This window comes from Geotrypetes seraphini, chromosome 2, assembly GCF_902459505.1.
Source record: "Geotrypetes seraphini chromosome 2, aGeoSer1.1, whole genome shotgun sequence".
Taxonomy (NCBI): Eukaryota; Metazoa; Chordata; class Amphibia; order Gymnophiona; family Dermophiidae; genus Geotrypetes; species Geotrypetes seraphini.
This window is the reverse complement of record NC_047085.1, coordinates 457,490,055-457,512,598: the sequence shown is the minus strand read 5'-3', so window position 1 is coordinate 457,512,598 and position 22,544 is coordinate 457,490,055. Positions and strand designations below refer to the sequence as shown.

Below are 22,544 nucleotides of genomic sequence, written 5' to 3'. Positions count from 1 at the left end.
TATAGAAATAGGCTTACAGAAAAGTAAGATTCATAAAAGTTACAATTAAACATTAAAATTAATGAGATATAAGTTTTACAATTACAGAGACTGCTTCTGTGTTCTTGTTTTTTTTTTAACTTTTTATTTATAGAAATTTTCATTCTTTCAATACATGAATCACATATTATAAAATGTATAATAAAATATATATGTATGTACAAATTCATATCATAGATATTCATCCCTTTCCCCTATTAATTGTTTTTCCATTTTTCTTTCATATTAATATCTATATTTCCCACCCTAACCCTATATTACTATTATCAATGTGTTAAGATATCTGATCTCTAGAATAATTAGTCAATGGATCCCATATTTTCTTAAAATTTTTAATATTTCCTTGTTGTAAAGCCAAAATTTTTTCCATTTTGTAAATGTGACATACCGAGTTCCACCAGAATGTATAATTTAGTTTGGTAAAATCTTTCCAATTTTGTGTGATTTGCTGCATGGCAACTCCTGTCAATATTAAAAGTAATTTATTATTATTTGCTGATATTGGACTCTGTGTTCTCATTGCAGTACCGAATAATATGGTATCATATGAGAGTCCTACGTGATTTTCTAGTAATATATTTATTTGGGGCCAAATTAAATTCCAAAAAGCTTTTATACAGGGACAAAAAAAAATTAAATGATCCAATGTCCCTACTTCTATTTTACAATGCCAACATCTATTAGATCTAGTATTATCTATCTTTTGCAAGCGCGTCGGGGTCCATAACACTCTATGTAATAAAAATAACCATGTTTGACTCATAGATGCTGACTTTGTTAATCTTAATCTCCAGGACCAGAATTTTGGCCATTGAGATGCAGAAATTGTCTGTCCAATCTCAATGCTCCAAATATCCCTAAGTCCAGTTTTCTTTTTTTTATTTAGAAATCCATTTATTAATTTATACCATTTTGCGGCTTGGTGACCCAAGAAATCCGTCTGGAAACATAAAACTTGCAAACTATATTGAGTATTGAGAATTTTCCATTCAGGGAACCCTACCTGAATGGCTTGCTTCAATTGTATCCATTTAAAAAATTGTGTTTTATTTAGTCTAAATTTATTTTGCAATTGTGAAAAACTAAGCAAGGAACCTTCTGATATGACGTCATTTAATGTTCTTATTCCTGCAGTTATCCATTGTTTCCAGACGATTTTAAATCCGCCAATTCTGATCCTGGAGTTTACCCATATTGATTGATTTAGGGATTTAGCAATTGGTTCTGGTGTCAGATTATTTATGTATCTTAATGTTTTCCAAGTATCTAATAAGATTCTGTGTTCTTTGTATCTTATAGGCATTGATATAGAAATTAAGTGTTCTGGATTTAAAGGGAACAGGAGCCGCCATTCTAAATACAACCAATCTGGTACATTTTCTAAGAGATCTGGGAGGATCCAATACATACCCTGTCTTAAAATATAGGCTTGATGATACCTATAAAAATTTGGAAAATTTACCCCCCCTTCCATAATTGGTCTTTGTAATGATACTAAAGCGATTCTTGGTCTTTTCCCACACCAAACAAATTTTGTAAGAATATTGTTAAGTTTTTTATAAAATGACCCCTGAAAAAATATTGGAATCATACTCATTTGGTAACAAACCACAGGCAATATCATCATTTTAATTGTTTGAATTCTTCCCCACCAAGAAAGATGTAATGGATTCCATTGCTCACACATTTCTGTTATTTTTTTCAATAAAAGTTTTTCATTCTCTTTGACTGTGTCTTCAATTGTATTTTTGATCATAATTCCTAAGTATTTTATTCCATCCTCTTTCCAAATAAATGAATATGGATCAAATAATCCTTTGGTACAATGAACATTAATTGGGAGGATTTCAGATTTATTCCAATTAATTTTATATCCAGAAAATGTACCGTATTTTTCTATTAAATTAAGCATACATGGAATAGTAATTTCCGGTTCTCTTAAATATAATAATATATCATCTGCATATGCAGATAATTTAAATTCAAAACTGGTAAATGAGATTCCCTTTATTTCCCTAGTTTTTTTTATTGCAATTAATAAAGGTTCTAGGACAACATCAAAAAGTAATGGAGACAAAGGGCATCCTTGTCTAACTCCCCTATGCAAGTTGAATTTAGTTGATAAATTATTGTTAATATATAATCTTGCTCCAGGAGAGCTATACAATGTCTGAATCATGTTAATAAAACCGGATCCTATACCAAACCAATGTAAAGCTTGATATATAAAATTCCATTCCACTCTATCAAAAGCTTTTTCTGCATCTAAAGAAATTAAAAAAACTGGATCATTTATATTTTTTGCTAAATTTAATGAGTGGAATGCTAGTCTAGTATTGTCTGATGAATGTCTTTTAGCAATAAATCCTGTTTGATGTACATCAATAATGAAAGGAAGAGCTTTTGCCAATCTTAATGCTAATACTTTAGCCATTAATTTATTATCCACATTTAATAATGAAATAGGCCTGTAATTTGAAACCAGAGTAGGATCTTTGTTTGGTTTTGGTAAGACTATAATTATCGATTCTGCCATAGTACCAGATATATTTTCATTCTTTATTTGATATTGAAACAAATTTAACAGATATGGTAATATGATATTTTGGAATGATTTATAAAATTCAACAGTATAACCATCTCCACCTGGAGCGGATCCAACTCTAAGAGACTTCAATGCTGTTTCTATTTCTTTTAAAGATATAGGTTCTTCTAAACTTCCTTTTATATGATCCGGAATATTCGGTCCAATAAAAGAATTTAAGAAAGTTAATCCGTCTTGTTCTTTATTTTTATAAGAATTAGAAGTGTATAATTCCTTGTAAAAATCAAGAAATTGTGTTATAATATCTTTTGTGTTGGTATGTGTGTTACCTTGTATATCTTTAATTGCAATAATCTTAGATTTTCTTTTCTTTGCTTTAAGAAAATTTGCTAATAATTTTCCTGCTTTATTTGAATTGCCATAATATTGTACTTGTTTATTGAAAATATCTTTCCTCACAATTTGAGAAGAAATCTCATTATATTTAACTTTTACTTTTAACAACTCTTGTAATGTATTGTTTTCCCATTTTGTAATTAATTTATTTTCTAAAATTTTTATTTGTTTTTCCATATCTTTATATTGTTTTTTAAGTTGTTTTTTAATAAAAGCTGAATATGAAATTATATTTCCTCTCATTGTTGCTTTAAAAGCATCCCATAAAATTTCTATATTAATGTCATCAGAAGTATTAAATTGAAAGAATTCTTGCATTTTTGCTTTAAGATCTTCTAAGAATTTTGAGTCTGCTAATAAATCATTATTAAATCTCCATATTGAATTAAATTGATCATTATTGTAATTCTGAAGGTTAATCCACACACCAGCATGGTCTGAAATTATAATGGGATCAATTACTGCTTTTGATACATGCTGCGCTATGTTATTATTTACAAATATATAATCAATTCTTGAAAAAGATTTATGGACTTGAGAACAAAAAGAATATTCCCGATCATTAAAATGAAGGATACGCCATATATCTATTAAATTACAAGATTGTATTAAATTATCTAGTCCTAAAGATTTTATGATTTTACTTGGTTTTTTGTCTATAATTGGATCCATTACAGCATTGAAATCTCCAGCTACTACTAAATTAGAAGCAGCCAGTGGTAATAATAATTGTTGAATTTGATTGAAAAACTCCTTTTGATTTGAATTAGGAGCATAAAGATTAAATAAATCAAGGGTTGTACTTCCCAAATCCATTTTAATATGTACCCATCTTCCTGAAGGATCAAAATTTATTAATTTAAAGTTTGCAGTGCATTTCTTATTTATCAGGATCGCTACCCCAGCCTTTTTTCCTAAAGCAGGTGAATAGAAACATTTTGATATCCAACCCCCTGTTAACTTCCTAGATTCATTATCTGAGAGATGAGTCTCTTGTATAAAGTATATATCGGCGTTTTGCTTATGGAGAAATCCTAATAATTTGTTTCTTTTGATAGGATGATTTAAACCATTGACATTAATTGTATATATTTTAATATCCATTTAAAATTTTAGAACTATTTTGATTTAAATGTAATATAAGTTTTACGATCAGATATCCATACATTGTAACAATATAATTTCCCATTCCCATTTCCCCTCTCCTCCCATCCCACCCTCCCTCCCCCCTAATTAATAGCAGTGCACACTTGGCAACACACATATTAGATCGGTATCAAAAAACACTCCCTGAAAGTCCAAATCTGTTAAGATTCACAAATAAGTCATATATATTATAGTAGTTTTAAAGATAATTAATATTTTCCTTGACATTTCATATTTCTATAAATCCGGTTGAGATTTTATGTTAATATAGACTTTAAATTAATTTATTATTCTATTATTCAATACACTCTTATTTTAATCTAAATCTAATAAATCATATAGTATAGATTATATTTTAAGTTCCCTTCTATGGTTCCTGTATATCAAATTATATGTTCCATTACTATTTTTGACCTTAATTTAAATCTTATGTAAATATATTTAATTTTATAAATTTAAAAATATCACATTGTATAATCATATTATACTTATATATATTAAAATGAAATAATCTTTCATTATGTCAAACCCAATCATATACTGTTTTCTATAATATTAATCTTTAAAAACATGAAAAGATTAAAAGATATATAAGGTATAGGTTAAGTATGCGACAAAAAAAAAAAAAAAAAAAAATTATATTCCAGAGCTCCCCCCCTTCAAACGCAGAAGTCTCTTTTATTCTTATATCGTGCTCTTTATTTACTAATATTTAATGTTCAGTACTTCCTTCTTCGTAGAAAATCATTCCTTCTTCTTTCACCGCCTCTTTGTATTTTTATATCCAGTTCAATATTCTTATCACATTTTGTTGTATTCCAGGTGATTTCTATTTTTCTTCGTCGTTCAATTTTAAGATATAAGTTGGTCTTTGTTTCTGTTCCATTCATATTTTATTTTAATAGTTTGTTATACAGCGAAGTAATTCTTTAATATCCATTCGAGAAATAACATCTCCTATTTATAATTCTTCTTTCCGGTTTCGTGAAGTCTTCTTATTCGCAGATTCTTTCGCATTGATGTCTGGGATTTGTAGTATTTGTAGTATTAAAGAATAGTAAAGATGTTGAAATACTGATTATCTTTTCAATTTGCTTGAGGGGTTAAATTAGTCACATGCATATAGTTCAAATAGTCTTACTGCTATTTTAAAGGAAGGAAGCTCCATCCTACAATCAATTCGCATACAGTTTTTCCTAATATTAAAAATTATAATTGAGATCAATAGAATTCAGCTGATGCCTTAACTGTTTCATTCCATTATGGAATACTTAGCCAGACCATATCATTAGCATAAAGATCGTTGAAGTGTAATTTTGAATAAGGTTAAAAACATTCTAAATCGTTGCTATGGGTAAACAATATTATTTTAATAAGTGTATATCATAAAATAAAATAAAAGTTTTTCCAGTTAAAATAATATAACATATAATAAAGAGAAATTAAGGTGACATTGGTAATTCTTGGCTTTGTATAAATTTTTGTAGCTCTTCTGCATTGTCAAAAGTTAAAGTTTTATCTGCAATAGTTACTTTCATATTAGCCGGGTATACTATACCAAACTTTGCTCCCATTTCTCTTAGTTGTGGTCTCAAGTCCAGGAGCTTTTTTCTTTTGATCGCCGTACTTTTTGCAAAGTCTGGAACAAAATGAATGCGGGCATCTTGAAATTGTAATCCTTTATTTTGTTTTGCAAGTTGAAAAATTTCTATCACCTGCTGGTGGCGCAACAGTTTAAAGATCAGTGGCCTTGGTCCTTGATACCTTCCTGATCTTTTTGTAGGCACTCTATGTGCTCTTTCAATCTCTATGGGGTACTTGGTTTTTAGAGGAAGTAGTTTAGGTAGTAAATTTTCTATAAATGCCACCGGATTTCCTTTCTCTGCTCCTTCCGGGAGACCAATCAGACGAATATTACTCCTTCTTTCACGATTCGATTGATCCTCCAACTCTTTAGTAAGCAAATCAATTTTCTTTTTTTCATTTATGTTGTTAGAAATTTCTTTTTCAGCTGTTATTAATCTTTCTTCCATGTCATTGCACTTTAACTCCATTAAATCCATTTTTTTATTTAACGTGGATACATCTTCAGTTAAATTGTTAACTTTTTTAGTAAGAAGTAAAAGCATTTCTTTGATTTCTTTCAATTCTTTCATTACTTCTGGATCTCCTGTTTTTGATCCTATTTCTTGTTCAGGCTTTGCTCTCTTGCTGCTTCCCGAGACCGCAAAATCATTTTTATTTTGTTTTCCTGAAGCCATCGCGTTTTTTTCTTTATTTATCATTAAATAATTCTTAAATCTCCACTTTTAGTAACTTTTTTTTTTCTTTCAAGGACTTTTTTCAGGGAGCTCTTCTGTTAGCCGACCTTCCTCATGCGTGTCCAAGCCACGCCCTCCTTGATAGAATCTTTTATAAAATCGGATAGGTGCCTATCACCCAATTAAATTTTTTTTAACAAATTATTGCGGCTGTTAGGCGCCTAACTTAATTGGCAAAATACCCTTAAGAGGCGCCCTTTATAGAATCAGCCCCTTTTGTTATTTTCAATAAACTTTTCCTGCAACATCCAGAGACGATTGCTCCACCCTGTTTTGGATTTTAAAGTTTGAAATTGGGCACTCTCCATCCCTCTTAATTGTTTCACTTGATATAAAAACTTGGTTTACCCTAACATGTTTCTTTTGTCAGATGCAATTAAAAGAGCAACTTTAGAATAAAAATTGGTAAAGCAATAAATAGGTAAAGTAATTTAGGCAGATCTTTGTATATCAATTTTGGTAATATCTTTTGAAGGTGAGTACCCAATATTTTTGTACAAATTTTATAATCCATATCTAATAAAGATATAGGTACATTAGGGTCCTTTCCTGTTTTTTTTTAAAAAAACAAGAGAAATCCCTGCTAATCTCCAAGAATATGGTAAAACTATAGTCTCACAAATATCATTATATACTCTAATCAAAACTGGAATTAAATAAAGTTGATGGGCAAGTAGTCAACTAGATCGATTAATACATTCAAAATAATGCTATTGTATACTTTGCATTTTTTCTTGTATATCTACCAATTCCAAATCATATAATTTAATTTGTACCTCATGAAGTGCCTGATCCATCTGAGAGGAACCAAGGCCCTACTATTTTTGTTTCATCATGTTGTAAATTAGCTAATAAACCATGTAACTGTTGTTCTTTCTGCATCTTATCTTTGCAGACTATGTACATAAAGAATAATCTGCCCCATACTACTGCTCTCAAGCCTCATATAGTATTAGCAAGGTAATTTAATAGGTGCCATGCAATTCTAAATATTGAAATATGAAGGTAAATCAAAAAATAAAGGCAAAATATATTTAATAGCTTTAATAGAACTGAGCAAGTGAACATATCACTTTTCCACATTAGTCCCCATGCAAGATGACATCTGTTGTATCATTCAACTAGCTTCTGCATTCCTGCAGATAAGTTTTTCAGCGGCTCCTGAAGTCAGGTGATCACTACTTCATTTATTTCATCATGCTTTCTCTTTTACTCTCCGAGTTGCAGTGATGCACCCATGTCTCGTTGTCAACTCTCTCCAGAATAATCTGATCAAGAAAAAGATCTGGGGGTATTGGTAGATAACACAATGAAGCCGGCGGCACTATGTGCAGCGGCCTCAAAAAAAGCGAACAGAATGTTGGGCATTATCAAAAAAGGTATCACTACCAGAACAAAAGAAGTTATCCTGCCACTGTATCGAGCAATGGTGCGCCCACATCTGGAATACTGCGTCCAATACTGGTCGCCATACCTCAAGAAGGACATGGCAATACTCGAAAGGGTCCAGAGGAGGGCAACGAGGATGATAAAGGGTATGGAGAACCTTTCATATGCCGAACGGTTAGACAGGCTGGGGCTCTTTACCCTGGAGAAGCGGAGACTGAGAGGGGACATGATAGAAACTTATAAAATCATGAAAGGCATAGAGAAGGTGGAGAGGGACAGATTCTTTAGACTAGCAGGGACAACTAAAACAAGAGGTCATTCAGAAAAACTGAGAGGAGACAGATTCATAATGAATGCAAGGAGGTTCTTCTTCACTCAGAGGGTGGTGGACACCTGGAACGCGCTTCCCGGAGAGGTAATAAGACAGAGTACAATTCTGGGGTTCAAAAAGGGACTGGATGACTTCCTGGAAGCGAAGGGGATAACAGGGTACAGATAGAGGTTTACCGTACAGGACATTGAGCGAATAGGGTATGGATATTTTAGGTTAGGTAGGGAACACTTTCAGGTCATGGACCTGGGGGGCCGCCGCGGGAGCGGACTGCCGGGCACGATGGACCCCTGGTCTGACCCGGCAGAGGCAACGCTTATGTTCTTAATACTGTCTCAGGAATTGGTCGCCACCTCCACATGATGTTGCTTATGTAGATCAGTAATATGTTTGGGAACCCATCGTATGCAGACTTTCCTATATCCCAAGTCATCATGCATCATGGCAAATACAGATCCATAGCTGATATCCAAATTTGCAGCCAATTAAGACACTATTATCCATCGGTCTTCTCTAATCAAGTTATCCGCCCTGTCAATGTGCTCTTGTGTGTGCGATGTTGATAGGCAACCAGAACGACGACCTTTGTCAATTACACCTGTTCTTCGTGCTTTAAACCTTTTTACCCACTCATAAACCTTTTCTTGATTCACAGTGGAGAGAAGTGCTGGTGTGATATATTTGCCACAGCCCACTCCTGTAGCAGAGATTATTCATCGTGAAACAGGATTTCTGTTGGGTGAAAAGTGTCTATATTTAAGAACTTACTTGCAGTGAAAGATTGTTGGGGACACTGACCTTTTTCAAATGAATGAACTGGGCAGAATTTTATTCTCCGAGATAATATAGCAACATTTACCTAAATATAGAATGATTTGTGGAATTTTTTTATGCCTGTGAGTGAGCGTGAGTTCTGGTTTGTATTCTACATTAGACCAGGCTCTGATAAGCACTGAGGGTTTTTTTTTCTCCACATTATTTTGTTAATTCTATTACTGGTTTTCGTTGCTTGTATTACTTGAACAGTCTTGGTTAATATCAACAATCCTAAACTGATTATACAATCCTCAAAGTATCTCTACAGACAATGTGCCAAGGCCCAGGGTCTGAGTCCAAGATCACAGGGTTGTGTATGTACAAGCATAGAAGTGTCCCCACTAGATCCTGAGCCATTTCTTGGATTCCATGCCATGTGTATGCCAAATCTAGCAGGAATATAGTGGGCAGCAAGTGGACAGCACAGGAAGCCCAGTAGAGTCAGATAAGCGAGAAATCTAAGAGTTACAGTACACATTCTTTCTTAAATTAAATGTTAACATTGGACTAGGAAAAAGCTACATCTTATCTGATAATTTTAAGTGTTAAACCCTGACAAAGTAGTTAAAGGCCCATGCCCAAGATTGCAGAAATCCTAATAAAGCTAAAGAAACAAAAACAATAGGAAAAGCAAGCACTATAAAGACAATAAAGTTCACCCAAATCAAATCTCACAATTGCCTTACTTTGTGAGCACGCTGCAGAAGAGAGGCACATATGGTTTCAGCTCTTCCGGAACTGTGTTCAAGCTAGAAAGAGCTCTGAAATATATTATGCCATTGGTTGGCTGAGCACAGTACTGGACAGGGATATCGCCAGCTGCAAAGGGAGAAATTCAAGACCAAATTTTATAACAAGGTGCTTATGAAAAAAAATCCAAAAAGATACCTATTTTATAAATGCACAAAATACTCAGTTCCAAATTTCACTTATCTAGTTTACAGAACCATCAGGGGGTTGATATAAATGGAGGATGCATTCCAAGATATTCCTCATTCCTTGATTTGTTGAAGTGATGTGAAAAACTAGACCTCCTTGCCAAAGGTTTTTTGAAAACCATAACTTTTTTTGTAATCGATACTTCCAAACTCTAAAATTTATATTTGGGAACCCTCAAACTTATCCGACGTAATCACTTGAACATGTTAAAATTATAGAATGCTAGCACTTAGCACATGACTGCTAGATATACACATGTAAGTGCTAGCCATGCACTCAGCGATATTCTCTAATAAATGCATAAAACTGCCTTAGCAAATAAATTAAAGAGGGCATTAACAGTGGAAGGAGCATAGGAAGTGCTAACATTTACATGCTTAACTTACAAAATACTATCATTTATGTCTGCTATTGACATGGAGAATGTGCCTAAACTTACATGTGCTGTTGCTGACTTACGTTGGTATTCTATAAGACCCACATAATTTGGGTGCCTAACTTGTAGCCCCCAGTTATAGAATCACCCTCTTTGAGCATATGTTTTATAAAACGCATGCATCCCAAGTCCACTTCAGCTATGCACAAATTAAGTCCCAGGAAAGCTTGTACATAGAGGCTGCATAAAAATAGGCCAATCTTCTGATTTACCTACTTTTTACATTATCTATCAGCACATAATTTTATAAAAGCCCGTTTGCACATGCTTTTTATATATATGTATGTATGAGAAAGCCTTTATAAAAATCACCTCATCTATACTAGATTTCTAACAGTTTAATTCAGGTTTAATTCACACTGATGAATATAGGACTATCGTTTAGCATTCACACAGCAAACATTTTGTATTGATTTAGCTGACTAAATGCAGCCAAGCTTGATAGCAGCCAGCCCTGTTAAATATAAACCTCACTATGTGTTGACCGCTCACATGATAAAGTTCAAAATAAAGTTTCTACAAGAATGCTGTGCCATGATCAAAGGAAATTCCAGAAGATGAGAAAAAAAGGTGGTTGAAATATAGCCATCTAGAAAGGGTTACAAAGCCATCTCTAAAGCTCTAAAGCCCATCAAACCATACCATAGTATGTAACTTTGTGAACCATATAGTTATAAAAGGTATAAATTTTTTTTAAATAAATAAATAAATGTGGTCAATTGAGTAAGAGGACAGTTATTTTCAAATGGATATGGGTGTTGGATAACTTTGCTCCTTAAATGAAGTAAAAATGTTCAAAAAACATTTTTACTCAAGTTTTCTGCCTATTACACTTTATTTAAAGATCTGAAACTATTCAATTTAAGATATATGAAATAGGGGAAATCAGAAGGGGAGGAACTTTCACATCACTGTATTTAGAGGCTCGAGAGGAGCTTTTATCCGTTGGGTTAAAACGACATTGATATCCCATGACAATCCAGGGGTACCTTTTTTGGATTGCCCTTGAAATCTGCAATCAATTAACAACAGTTGCTGTCCAAGCAGAAAAATTAAACACTTTTTTTTATAGGTTAGTTATTTGGATTGAAATCCGGGGTTCTGTGATGCCTAAGAGATATCTGTGGATGTTTTCAACACATGTCCTTCTATGAGTGAGCTTTCCCGTCTGATATGGAATTCCTTTCTGATTAATTTTATTGTACACCACTTAGACATTTTAACTGAATTGCAGAAAAGTTCAATATACTATAAAGGCTGAGCAGACAGAAAGTAAACCTACTTGAAAGGCATCAATCGCACGAAGGTGAACCCTAATAGATTTGGTCTTGAGAACTAATAAGTGTAGAAGTCAATTAAGCAATTTATGCAGTGCAGATTTCATGGTCAATCTTCTCTGTTACTGCCCCAATGATATGGAACTCTCTCCCTTTGTACTTAAGATTAGAACAAGATTTGCAATTATTCAAAAAGAACTTAAAGTGTCTTCTTTTCAAAGAAGCCTTTAACTGTTAATTCTTTTTCATAATAATATCAGTTATTTTCTCCTCCATTAATATAGACTACTAAATTCATCTCTAAGACCTTATTTGGTATCTTATTTCCCATTATCTCCCTAATGTGTCTCCCTTTTATGTAATCTTTTCACAAATATTGAATTTCTTCCCCGCTTTCCCATTGTTTCTAGTTTTGTTTTTTTTTCTTTTTAAAGGATGTTACCCTTGTTCGTTTAGTAATATATAATGTATAAGTCTGGTTTTTTTTTAAATTCTGATTTTATTTAATGTAAAACGCTTTGTATTTGGAAAAGCGTTTAATCAAATAATTTAATAAACTTGAAACTTGTCTAAGCCTGAAAATGGCCAAGGATGGATCAGGAGCAAGTATTAATATTTTATACCACATTTATAACATACGAGTGCAGATCTTGTATATCTCAGTGGGGGAGGGGAAACCATCTTATAGTGGAACTTAGAAAGTAAAATACTTCTCCTGAATTGTTGGTTCAATATTACCTTGATAATGAATGTGCTTATTAGGTAGAATGGATGGATCATGCAAGTCTTTATTTGCCATTATTTATTATGTCTTGTAGCAGGGTGGGAACTAGTTATTTCATAAACTGATCTTGCAATGGCCTGTTACTAAAAAAAAAGCCATATTCCACTTGTGGGAAACCCTTGTGGAAGGGACGCTATTTTTGCCGTGCACTACTGTGGAATGGAGTTATCTTCCTAAGTGTGGGCTGTGTTTGAGGCCAGTTTGAAGAATAGCAGCAGGGCAAGAACTAACTGTTTCATGCACTTATCTTTTATAGTTTATTAAAAGGAGAATGAACATTTAAATAGTTTTATGAAGCTTGAGGAGACTATGGGCTCCTTTTACTAAGCTGCGATAGCGGTTTTAGCACGCGCTTAGCAAGCGCAGAATTGCCACGCGCACTAGACACTAACACCAGCATTGAGCTGACGTTAGTTCTTGCTACATAGCGTGGGTTTAGCGCACGCTAAAATTCTGCGCGCACTAAAAACGCTATCGCAGCTTAGTAAAAGGAGCCCTTATATGTTCTTTGTTTTTGATCCCGATGAAAAGAAGGCAAAAATAATTCTAGGACCAAGAAACATACAAACCCCTGTATCCCTTTTTTTCTGGATTAAACCTCAGGAACGTGCCAATGCACAGTAGAGATTACCAAATCTCTAACTATATTACTGAATTTTAAAGTGCTTGCACTTTTTATTTTGAAAGTTCGGAACACACAGGTAATCTGTGCTGGAAGAAAGTTTTTATATTAATTTAACTCAACTTGATTAATTTTTGCTACATTTCATTTCCTTCTGGATTTAAAAGTTTCCCATTCATTTTGTTCAAGTGCAACACTACTTTTTCTCCTCCCCACAAAAAAGACAAATTGATAAAACTTTGACTGAGTTTTGCATTAGAGGAGAGAGATTTTGGTTCCATTAACCTGCAGTTGCTATTTCCAGTTCTGTGTATGGGATTTTAGGCTCAATATCGGACACTTTCAGTGTTGGTAGACAGGAGGCATCTGGTGGCTTGCTCTGAGAGGAAATCAATTCTAAACCTGGAATGAAAAACAGGAAAGAATTAGGGTTTTTAAAGAGATTACTTGCAACAAAAGTTTTTTACTTTGAGTGAAGAGACATCCATAATGACAAAACATTATTTGGAGAAAAGGGATGTGAATCCTCGTTTTCCAGGTTTTCAGCCCACTGCTCCTACCACTAGAGTAAGCTTCTTAATTGTAATATAAATTTAACAGTAATGCTCAACTCCTCTTTTTGTTATACAGGTACCTTAAAGAACTCCGATAAAGGAGAAATTAGATTCTTACTTGCTAATTTTCTTTCTGTTAGCTTGTACACTGATAAAGGGTGTCAGGTCAAAAGCATGCCGGGACAAAGGCGCGCTCAGACAATTGAGCGCAGCGCAGAGGTGCACGCCGCTCAAACTTACTGTTTTTTAGGGCTCCGACGGGGGGGCGTGGGGGGGAACCCCCCCCCACTTTACTTAATAGACATCGTGCCGCGTTGTGGGGGGTTATAACCCCCCCACATTTTACTGAAAACTTCACTTTTTCCCTGTTTTTAGGGAAAAAGTTAAGTTTACAGTAAAATGTGGAGGGTTACAACCCCCCATAATGCCGGCGCGATGTCTATTAAGTAAAGTGGGGGGATTCTCCAACAAACCCCCCCCCCCCCCCGTCGGAGCCCCAAAAAACAGTAAGTTTGAGCGGCGCACGCCTCCGCGCTGCGCTCAATTGTCTGGGCGCACCTTTGTCTTTCGCGCTGTTGTCTATGAACCCTGATAAAGTCCTTACAAATGGGTAATATGCCTCACTGCTACCAGCAGGTGGAGACTGAGATCAAACCTGTATATCAACATAGCATGCCCCTCTTGCTACTCCAGTTTACCGAATAGTCAAGCAGAACCTAGGAAAGTTCTTAACTGAAAAACATTAAATGACACTCCAAACAGGAGTGTAAGAAAACAACAAACATCTTTAAATAACTGTTGGAACATGTAAAGAACTTGATCCGGGAAGTAAAATATCCCCACAGCTCACCAGCTAAACTAGCTGAGCTATTGCCGCTGTTCTTATGTCTCCCTGGCCCTAGAAAAATACTAGAAACCGCAGAAAAATTCAAAATTTGTACGCAAGCAAAAACCCACAAACACCGCACAAAGACAGACAGGGTGGGGGACTATACCAGTCTACAAGCTAACAGAAAGAAAAATAGCAGGTAAGAATCTAATTTCTCCTTCTGTATCGCTTGGTAGACTGGTATAGTCCTTACGAATGAGACATACCAAAGCAGTACCCATCAAGGTTGGGACCCCCGAAGGGCCTACACCAGAACACGTTCATCGAATACCGCGTCCCGATGCACGTGCACATCCACACTGTAGTGTCTGACAAAGGAATGCAGAGAAGACCAAACTGCAGCCTTGCAAATATCCACTGGAGGTATTAGAGAAAACTCAGCCCAAGAAGCTGCCTGACCCCTAGTGGAATGAGCCTTGAGAAAGTCGGGAACAGGCTTCTTCTTCAGAAGATAAGTGGAAGCAATAGTCTCCATGATCCAGAGCGCAATAGTAGTCTTAGAAGCGCCATCCCCCTTACGAGAACCCGCTAGGACAAAGATGATCTGATTTCCTGATCTCCTGGGTGCTCTGCATATAAGAACGAAGGACCTGACTGACATCCAACTTGCGTAGCTGTCTCTGCTTGCTCAGAAGAGCTCTCCCGACAACCCAACACCGGGAGGACTACAGATTGATTAACATGAAAAGGAGAAACCACTTTTGGCAGAAAGGAAGAATAGGCCTCAAGACAACCCACTCTCTAGAAAACTCCAAGAAGGGAGCCCTACAAGAAAAAGCCTGCAGCTCAGAAACACGTCTAGCTGAAGTAATACCCACCAAGAAGACCGCCTTAAGAGTAAGGTCCTTCAAAGAGCAGACGCCCAATGGTTGAAATGGAGGGCGCACCAGAACGGACAGAACCAGATGCAGATTCCAAGATGGAACAGAGGTTCATAAGGGAGGCCTGAACAACCTGGCCGCACGCAAGAAGCGAATCACATCAGCAATGACAGTCAAACGCTGACCTTTCAAGAACCCCCGAAAGGTTGACAAGGCCGTAAGCTGAACCCGGAGAGAAGACCAAGCCAGGCCATCTTGCAAGAACTCTTAAGATATTAGGCATGGAAGCGCGAAAAGAGACCACTCCATGCGCATCACACCACTCCTCAAATAGACACCAAACCTTCACATAAGCCCGAGAGGTGGAAAGCCTCCGGGACCCCAAGAGCATTGAGATCACTTTATCTGAATACCCTTTCTTACCTAGGTGACCCCCACACCCCTCAATGATTGACACAGGCCACCGCCGTGGCATTGTCCGACAGAACCCTGACTGACTTGCCCATCAGAAAGGACTGGAAGGCTAGGAACACCAGACGGATGGCTCTGGTCTCCAAAATATTGATCAACCAAGAAGCCTCCTCCATGGACCAGGTGCCCTGAGCTGAGTGACCTAGACACTGAGCCCCCCCCCCCCCAACTGAGAAGACTGGCATCCGTGAGCAACACTGTCCACTGCGGCTGATCCAGACTCGCCCCTTGTACAAGATTGGGGTTCTGAAGCCACCAGCGAAGACTGCTCCGAGCTAAGCCCGGAAGTGGAACAGGGTGATCCAGACTGTGCCTCTGACGTGACCACCTCTGAAAAAGAGTATATTGAAGATGACGCATGTGGGTCAGCGACCACCTCACCTCACCTCGAGGGAGGCTGCCATCGGCCCTAAGACTTGGAGGAAATCCTGTGCCTGAGGACACCGGGCCCCACGAAAGGACTGCATGCACTGGAAGAACCTGCCTCTTGAGAGCTCAGAAGACTGAAAAGAAGCAGCCCCTCAACCGAAGCGGAAATGGAGGAAATCGCACCCATGCCCACAAGCAGCGTTGCCTCGAGCCAGCAATCTAGGCCTATCCTCAGGCAAACGAGACACTTTAGAATCAGTGAGTCTGAACCAACCTGTCCAGGTCCTCACCAAACAAGAAAGATCCTTTAAAAGGAAACTTCATCAACTTAGCTTTGGACGCCGACCAAGTGCGAAGCCACAAGGTACGGTGTGCTGTCACTCCTAAGACCAGAGACTTGGCAGAAGCTCGCAAGAGGTCATACATGTATCTATCCGAGAGATAAGAAGCACCCAATTTGGCAACTTCTTGCCTTAGCAAGTCCCAATTCTCAAATTTATCATTAAGTATATGCTGGGCTCAACGACAACACGTCCGAGTCACCAGCCCACCACATATAGCCGCCTGGACCGACAGAGCTGTCACATCAAAACTCTGTTTAAGGAGGGACTCCAACTTATGCTCCTCCGGGTCCTTCAAGGCCGCACCACCCTCATAAAGGCACGGTATGCCGCTTAGAGATGGTTGAGACCATCGCATCCACTACAGGTGACTTCAGAGTATCCCTATCCCCTTCACATGCATGGAGCCCAGCTAATGAAAACTAAAAGCCACTGTGCTTTTACACTAGCTGACTGTGTGCCTTACCCAGAGTTGCCAGTTGATGTTATAACTCCACAGAGAGGCTAATTTCTAAAGAGTTTATTATCCCAAATTTACAGACTTATAATCCAGTTAAAATACTTGCAATACAACAAATAGCCTCCCCTTCCTCTCAGGACTACCTTATAACTCCTGGTGGTTTAGGGGTGTAGTTAAGGAAGAAGTGATGCACCAATCATGGCAGCCATTGAAAAAGCAAAGAAAGAATAGACAGGAGTAACTGGACATTGTTTCTGCCCCATGACCAACCCTAGACTACTACTACTATTATTTCTATAGCGCTACCAAGATGCACGCAGTGCTGCAGAGTCACAAAGACCACCACCGGGGTTTGTAAAATAGGCCCAAGGAGACCTAACAGCGGTGGGTGGGGGCAACTCCTGTTCATGTGGAGGTGGAGAGGAGGGAGACAAACAGGACAAAGCGTGAATTTTCGGCTTCCACCAAAAACACAAGGCCATTTTCGTCTTAGCTAAAAATTAAAGAAGCCTTTCAGCTGAAACTGGGCAGAAGGATTTTAGATACTTTTAGTACTGTAACCAAAACCAAAATTTGGTCATCCTCTATTCAGTTATAGTCGGTGGGTATGTACTTGAGGCAATAGAGAGTTATGACTTGCCCAGCATCACTAGGAGCTCCAGTGGAATTTTAATACGACTTCCCTGATTCTCAATCCGTCATGTTAAAAATTAATTTTATTTTTCACTAGTAGCTCAAGGTAAGTTACATTCAGGTATACTAGGTTCTTCCCCCTCCCCAGAAACCTTACAATCGAATGTTCTACCCGAGACAATGGAGGGTTTACATAACTTGCCAAGATCACAAAAAGCATCAGGATTTGAACTAAGCTTCCCTGTCAGCCTGGTGCTCTAACCACTAGGTTAGTCCAAGAAGGCATCAACATTCTACAAAGATCTCTCACACTGGGGATAAGGGACAGAATCCCGACTTTGGACAGGACATGTCAGGAACTAAATGAAAGAGGTTGACCACCTTAAATTGCTTTTGTGTCCTTTCACCCAAACAAAGAAACTGAAGTATTGAGTAGACCACAGAGTGTGGGAAGGGCTGTGCATGCTCAGAATTGTACAACCTTTCTCTATTCCAGCAACATGTAATTACATCACCTACCTGTAAGCCTGCCTTAATCCTACTTGTTGACAGAAAATGTTTGTGCATCTGTTGCTATGTTAAAATTTACCCTTTTCATATATTTCCTTCTTCTCCTCTTCAGAAAGAGCATTAGCCTTTTGCTTAAGCTTTGCTTCTTCATCCTGTGCTTCTTTTTCATAGTAAGTTTCATCTGGACTCATAGTCAGGGTCAATCTATGTGGATTATCCTACAAAAAGGAGACATCAGAATTAGCCAAAGTAAGAACAAGAATGGAACTAGGGATTTTCTTCTCCACCTGGAAAATATATGTTAAAACAAACAATAAACACCCTCTCCATGAACTGGCTATGTTTATAAACAAGCTGACCAATTCAACTGGAGGAACTGATAGGAGAGTCTGGAGCACAAGGCCCACTTGAGCAGCAACAGGAAGCAAGTGCCACTGTGAGCTTTCTAGAGCACGATATCTCCCCTTCAGCCCAGAAATGATGCAACCTCTCTGGCAGCAAGTCTTTTACCAGTGTTAAAGACTTGTCAATGGGAGGTGTTATGAGCAGAGCAGGAGCAGTATTGGGCTCCATGCTGGAGATAGTGGAAAGTGGCATGGTCCAGAGGGAAGGAATGTAGACCTTGTCAGAGGGAGTCTTGGTTGCTAACATGGAGAGCCCTAAGGTGACTAAGGAGACTGGCATGAGTTTTACAGAATTAGTAAATTTACCTTGACAATTTTTTAAAAAAATGTTCTGATGTGATTGCGTTTGAAGTAAAATGGAAGTTCTGTCTGAATTGGGACAGGCAGTGGTACTACTAATAGATACTTTGGCTCATAAGGTTCAGTGTTTCAAAAATTGTTCTTAGTTGGTTCCAAGAGCAGAAAGTTAAGAGTTCAGTTGGTACAAAAGAATTTAATTAAAGAAAATGGTAATCTAAGATTTATTTTTTACTAGGTATTTATATACTGCCTGTCAAGGCTATCTAAGCGGTTTATAATCAGGTACTCAAGCATTTCCCCTATCTGTCCCAGTAGGCTCACAATCTATCTAACAAACCTGGGGCAATGGAAGATCGAGCAACTTGCCCAGGGTCACAAGGAGCAGTGCGGGGCTTGAACCCACAACCTCAGGGTGCTGAGGCTCTAGCTCTAACCACTAAGCCACTCCTTCCTAAAAGATTGATACAAGGGGTCTTCAGTTTCTTCTTCTGCAATTGACATCAGTGATTGTGAATCAGGAAAGTCACAGTCCTGTGTTCTTTTCCTTCTTAATTCTTAGATTTCTTTTGTCTCTTTAGTTTTCTTTAACTTGCTCCTTCTAGAGTGGACTTTAGCGGATAAGTATTGTTTATTTTCACTGAAATAAAATTTGGATTTTTTTTCTTCCCCACCACCCTCTAAATAGCGACAGCTTTTCTATACAAGAACAAAACTCAATTGTATTTTAAATATTCTGATCAAAATAAAAACAAATGAAAAAAAAATTAGATCAGAGTGACAGTATGTCAAGAGGCTTTGTTTTCAAATCTCTACTTATACTTTCACATGCTAGTTCTACATCTGTTCCCGTGCAGGTCAGGCACCACCATTTTGCAAGATGGTGACAAAGTGAGAAACAAATGGGCATTCCCCCTGCCTCAGAATTTACAAGTAAATGGGGTGGGGGTGAGAGTAAGAGTGGTGGCTAAGGACCACATCTGGAATCAGACTGCCATCCTGTTTGTAGCATGGGGAGGGTGGGGGGGAAGGGATGCCTCATTTTGGTGATCTGAGGAGAAATGTTGCATTTCATCTCAAATCTCTTTTCCTCTGCTGCATCTTTTACGCACAATTTTTTTTTTTTTTTTTTTTATATATACTGGGGAACAATTATTCAGGTAGAAATTTGCAGGCCCAAAGAGCTATCCTTTAGTGCAGCGGGTTAATGCTGTTTTTAACCACCTAATCTTTCTTCTTGCATTAGGGAGTGATATTACCAGGAATTTGGGAAAAACAAGCGTAAACTGCTGTGCTACCAGTAGCATAGATTACCGTAACAGCTCTCTTGCAGCAGCATACCAGCAGACACCAGATAGATCCTTTAGCCAATCCAGTCTACTTAGTACATCACGGTCAGAAGAATATATAGCTAATATCTAGCCGGAACATAAAGAGCTTATTATTCAAAAGAACATCTGGTTAGCATCTGTTGCTAACTTTAGTAAAGAAAAGGGCTTTTCTTTTCAAGTTAGCAGTTTAGTTGAATAACACAAATAGCACTACTAAATTAAACAGATAAGGTTATCAGGATAAGTTTGGGATTGTATATTTAGCGGTCCTACTTAAGCAGATAAGAGTCTTGAAATATCAGGCATAAAGGTATGCAGATAAGCTACGCAACTTAATACTGACCCCAAAAATTTCAGATTTAAAGTCAAGCCTTCAATGTATTCAACAAAGGATCATCCTCAGTTGTTTAAAAATGACTATTTAAATTTACCTTAAAATACTGTTTGACCTTCTCTTGAAGAAATTTTGAGTTTTGCTTAAGGCTTTGTCTGAACCAGGTAATTTGATCTTCCATCTTCAATAGGTCCACAGGATTTCCATCATGATTCCAACAGGCTGATATAGCCTTATTCAAAAGAAAACCACACATAAAAAGAGATCATTAGCTATTCTTGAACTCCAAATACATGAATTTGAAAAACAAAGAGTCTTGCACAAACATAGCCAACTACTGAATGTCCTGGTATAAAACTACTGAAATGACTGCCAATATATCCATAACATTTCACCAACTACAATTTTGTTCTTGTCATTCAACCCATCAGAAACTGTTACTAAAAAGGTTATAAAGATGTTATATAGAGCAGTGTTTTCCAACCCTGTCCTAGAGGACCACCAACCAGTCGGGTTTTTGGGATAACTCTAATGAATATGCATGAGAGAGATTTGCATATAATGGAGGTAACAAGCATGCAAATCTGCTCCATGCATATTCATTAGGGCTATCCTGAAAACCTGACTGGTTGGTGGTCCTCCAGGACAGGGTTGGGAACCACTGATATAGAGTATAAGTAAGAAAAACATGCAGCACATGGCTCATGTACACACACGTGTATTTCTGTTCTGTGTATGCTAAGCATGTGTTGTGCCTGTGGTGGGGATAAAGTTGGCTGGAAGCACTAGGTGGGAAGAAGGGAGTAACCTGTACCAGATAGGGGTCGTTGTGGGAGGCTAGTTTGGGGGAATTTGACAGGTGTTGTGCCAGTTGTGGGAAGTGTAGTTTTGGGTGTGGGGTAGCTGGGGGTAGTTTTAGAGTATGACAATTTGTCCAAGAAAATTGGGGGGGGAGGGGTAGTGCAGTTTAGGAGCAGTATAGCAGTTGGAAGAGTAGTTTTTGGGAATAGGACAATTTGTATGGTAATAAGGCATTTGAAGGGATAAGTTTTTAGAAGATGGGGTAGTTTGGGGTTTGGAAGAGTAGGGAATGCCACCCTTTTGGCTATCTTGCTCTGTTCTCCAACTACTACATTTTACTTTAAGTTTCTATGCTATAAAAGTTGAATTCCTTTTCTGATAGAAAAGCACTGGGCAATACTGAGGGGGGTATTTATTACATTACATTAGTATTTATGGATCGCTAATATGCCCCAGAAGGAATTCAATGCAATTTACAATTTAGAAAAGCCTGGCCATATCCATGGATTATTTCATTACGGTTCATGACACAGATAATTTGGTTTGTGTAGGCATATGGATTATGGCATATGGTTTGGAAATGATTACAACACCAGATATAGCCAATCTTGATATAACAGGTTTTGGTTATGGGGGTCACTTTCCCAGTTTGTAGGGAGCTTGGTCATCTATTGAGATAGGTGAGGTGATTTGTCTTGTTTGGTTTCATATGGTTGTAGCCTGTTTGGGGGGGGGGGGAGGAGCAAGTTATTTTCCAAATAGATAGGTTTTTTAGGCCTTTACAAAAGGAAGGAGTATTCCTCAATTGTGCTAGAAAGGATTCCACCATTTTGCTGCCAGGTATGGGAAGGTTGTAGAGTGAATAGCTTTGTATTCGATTCCTCTAGGATTTGGAAATTTTATTATCATATTGGTTGCTGATCAGGTTGTATTTGCCTTTGAATGGTATTTCAATTAAATTCAACAAATAGTCTGGTGTTTCACCATGGATGAAGATCAGTGTACATAATTTTAAAATACATCTTGTTTTGAAGAGGAGACAGTGAAGTTCGAGGTACAGGGGTATCACTTCACCATATTTGGTTACTGAGAAAATAAGTCTGGCTGCTACATTTTAAATGGTTTGTAGTTTGTTTGTTTTCTGTATATTTTTTTTTGCATCCTACATAAAGGATATTGCAATAATCTAGTTGGGATAGTACCAGTGACTGAACCAAGATCTGAACGTTTTCTTTGACAAAACAATGCCGAATTCATCTCAGTTTTCTGAGTGTTGTGAATATTTTCT

The 22,544-nt window shown here is 37.2% G+C and overlaps 1 protein-coding gene across 1 annotated transcript in view; it reads right to left on the bottom strand.

The window, feature by feature from the left end:
• LOC117354932 (presequence protease, mitochondrial-like) overlaps window positions 1–22,544 on the bottom strand; it is a 155,094-nt gene that overhangs the window by 32,948 nt on the left and 99,602 nt on the right. The window contains exons 13-16 of the mRNA XM_033932894.1: window positions 20,553–20,687; window positions 18,169–18,307; window positions 13,327–13,443; window positions 9,670–9,802 (exon numbers count right to left, since the gene is read on the bottom strand). Coding sequence (XP_033788785.1) covers window positions 9,670–9,802; window positions 13,327–13,443; window positions 18,169–18,307; window positions 20,553–20,687 — 524 coding nt within the window. The remainder of the gene's footprint in view (window positions 1–9,669; window positions 9,803–13,326; window positions 13,444–18,168; window positions 18,308–20,552; window positions 20,688–22,544) is intronic.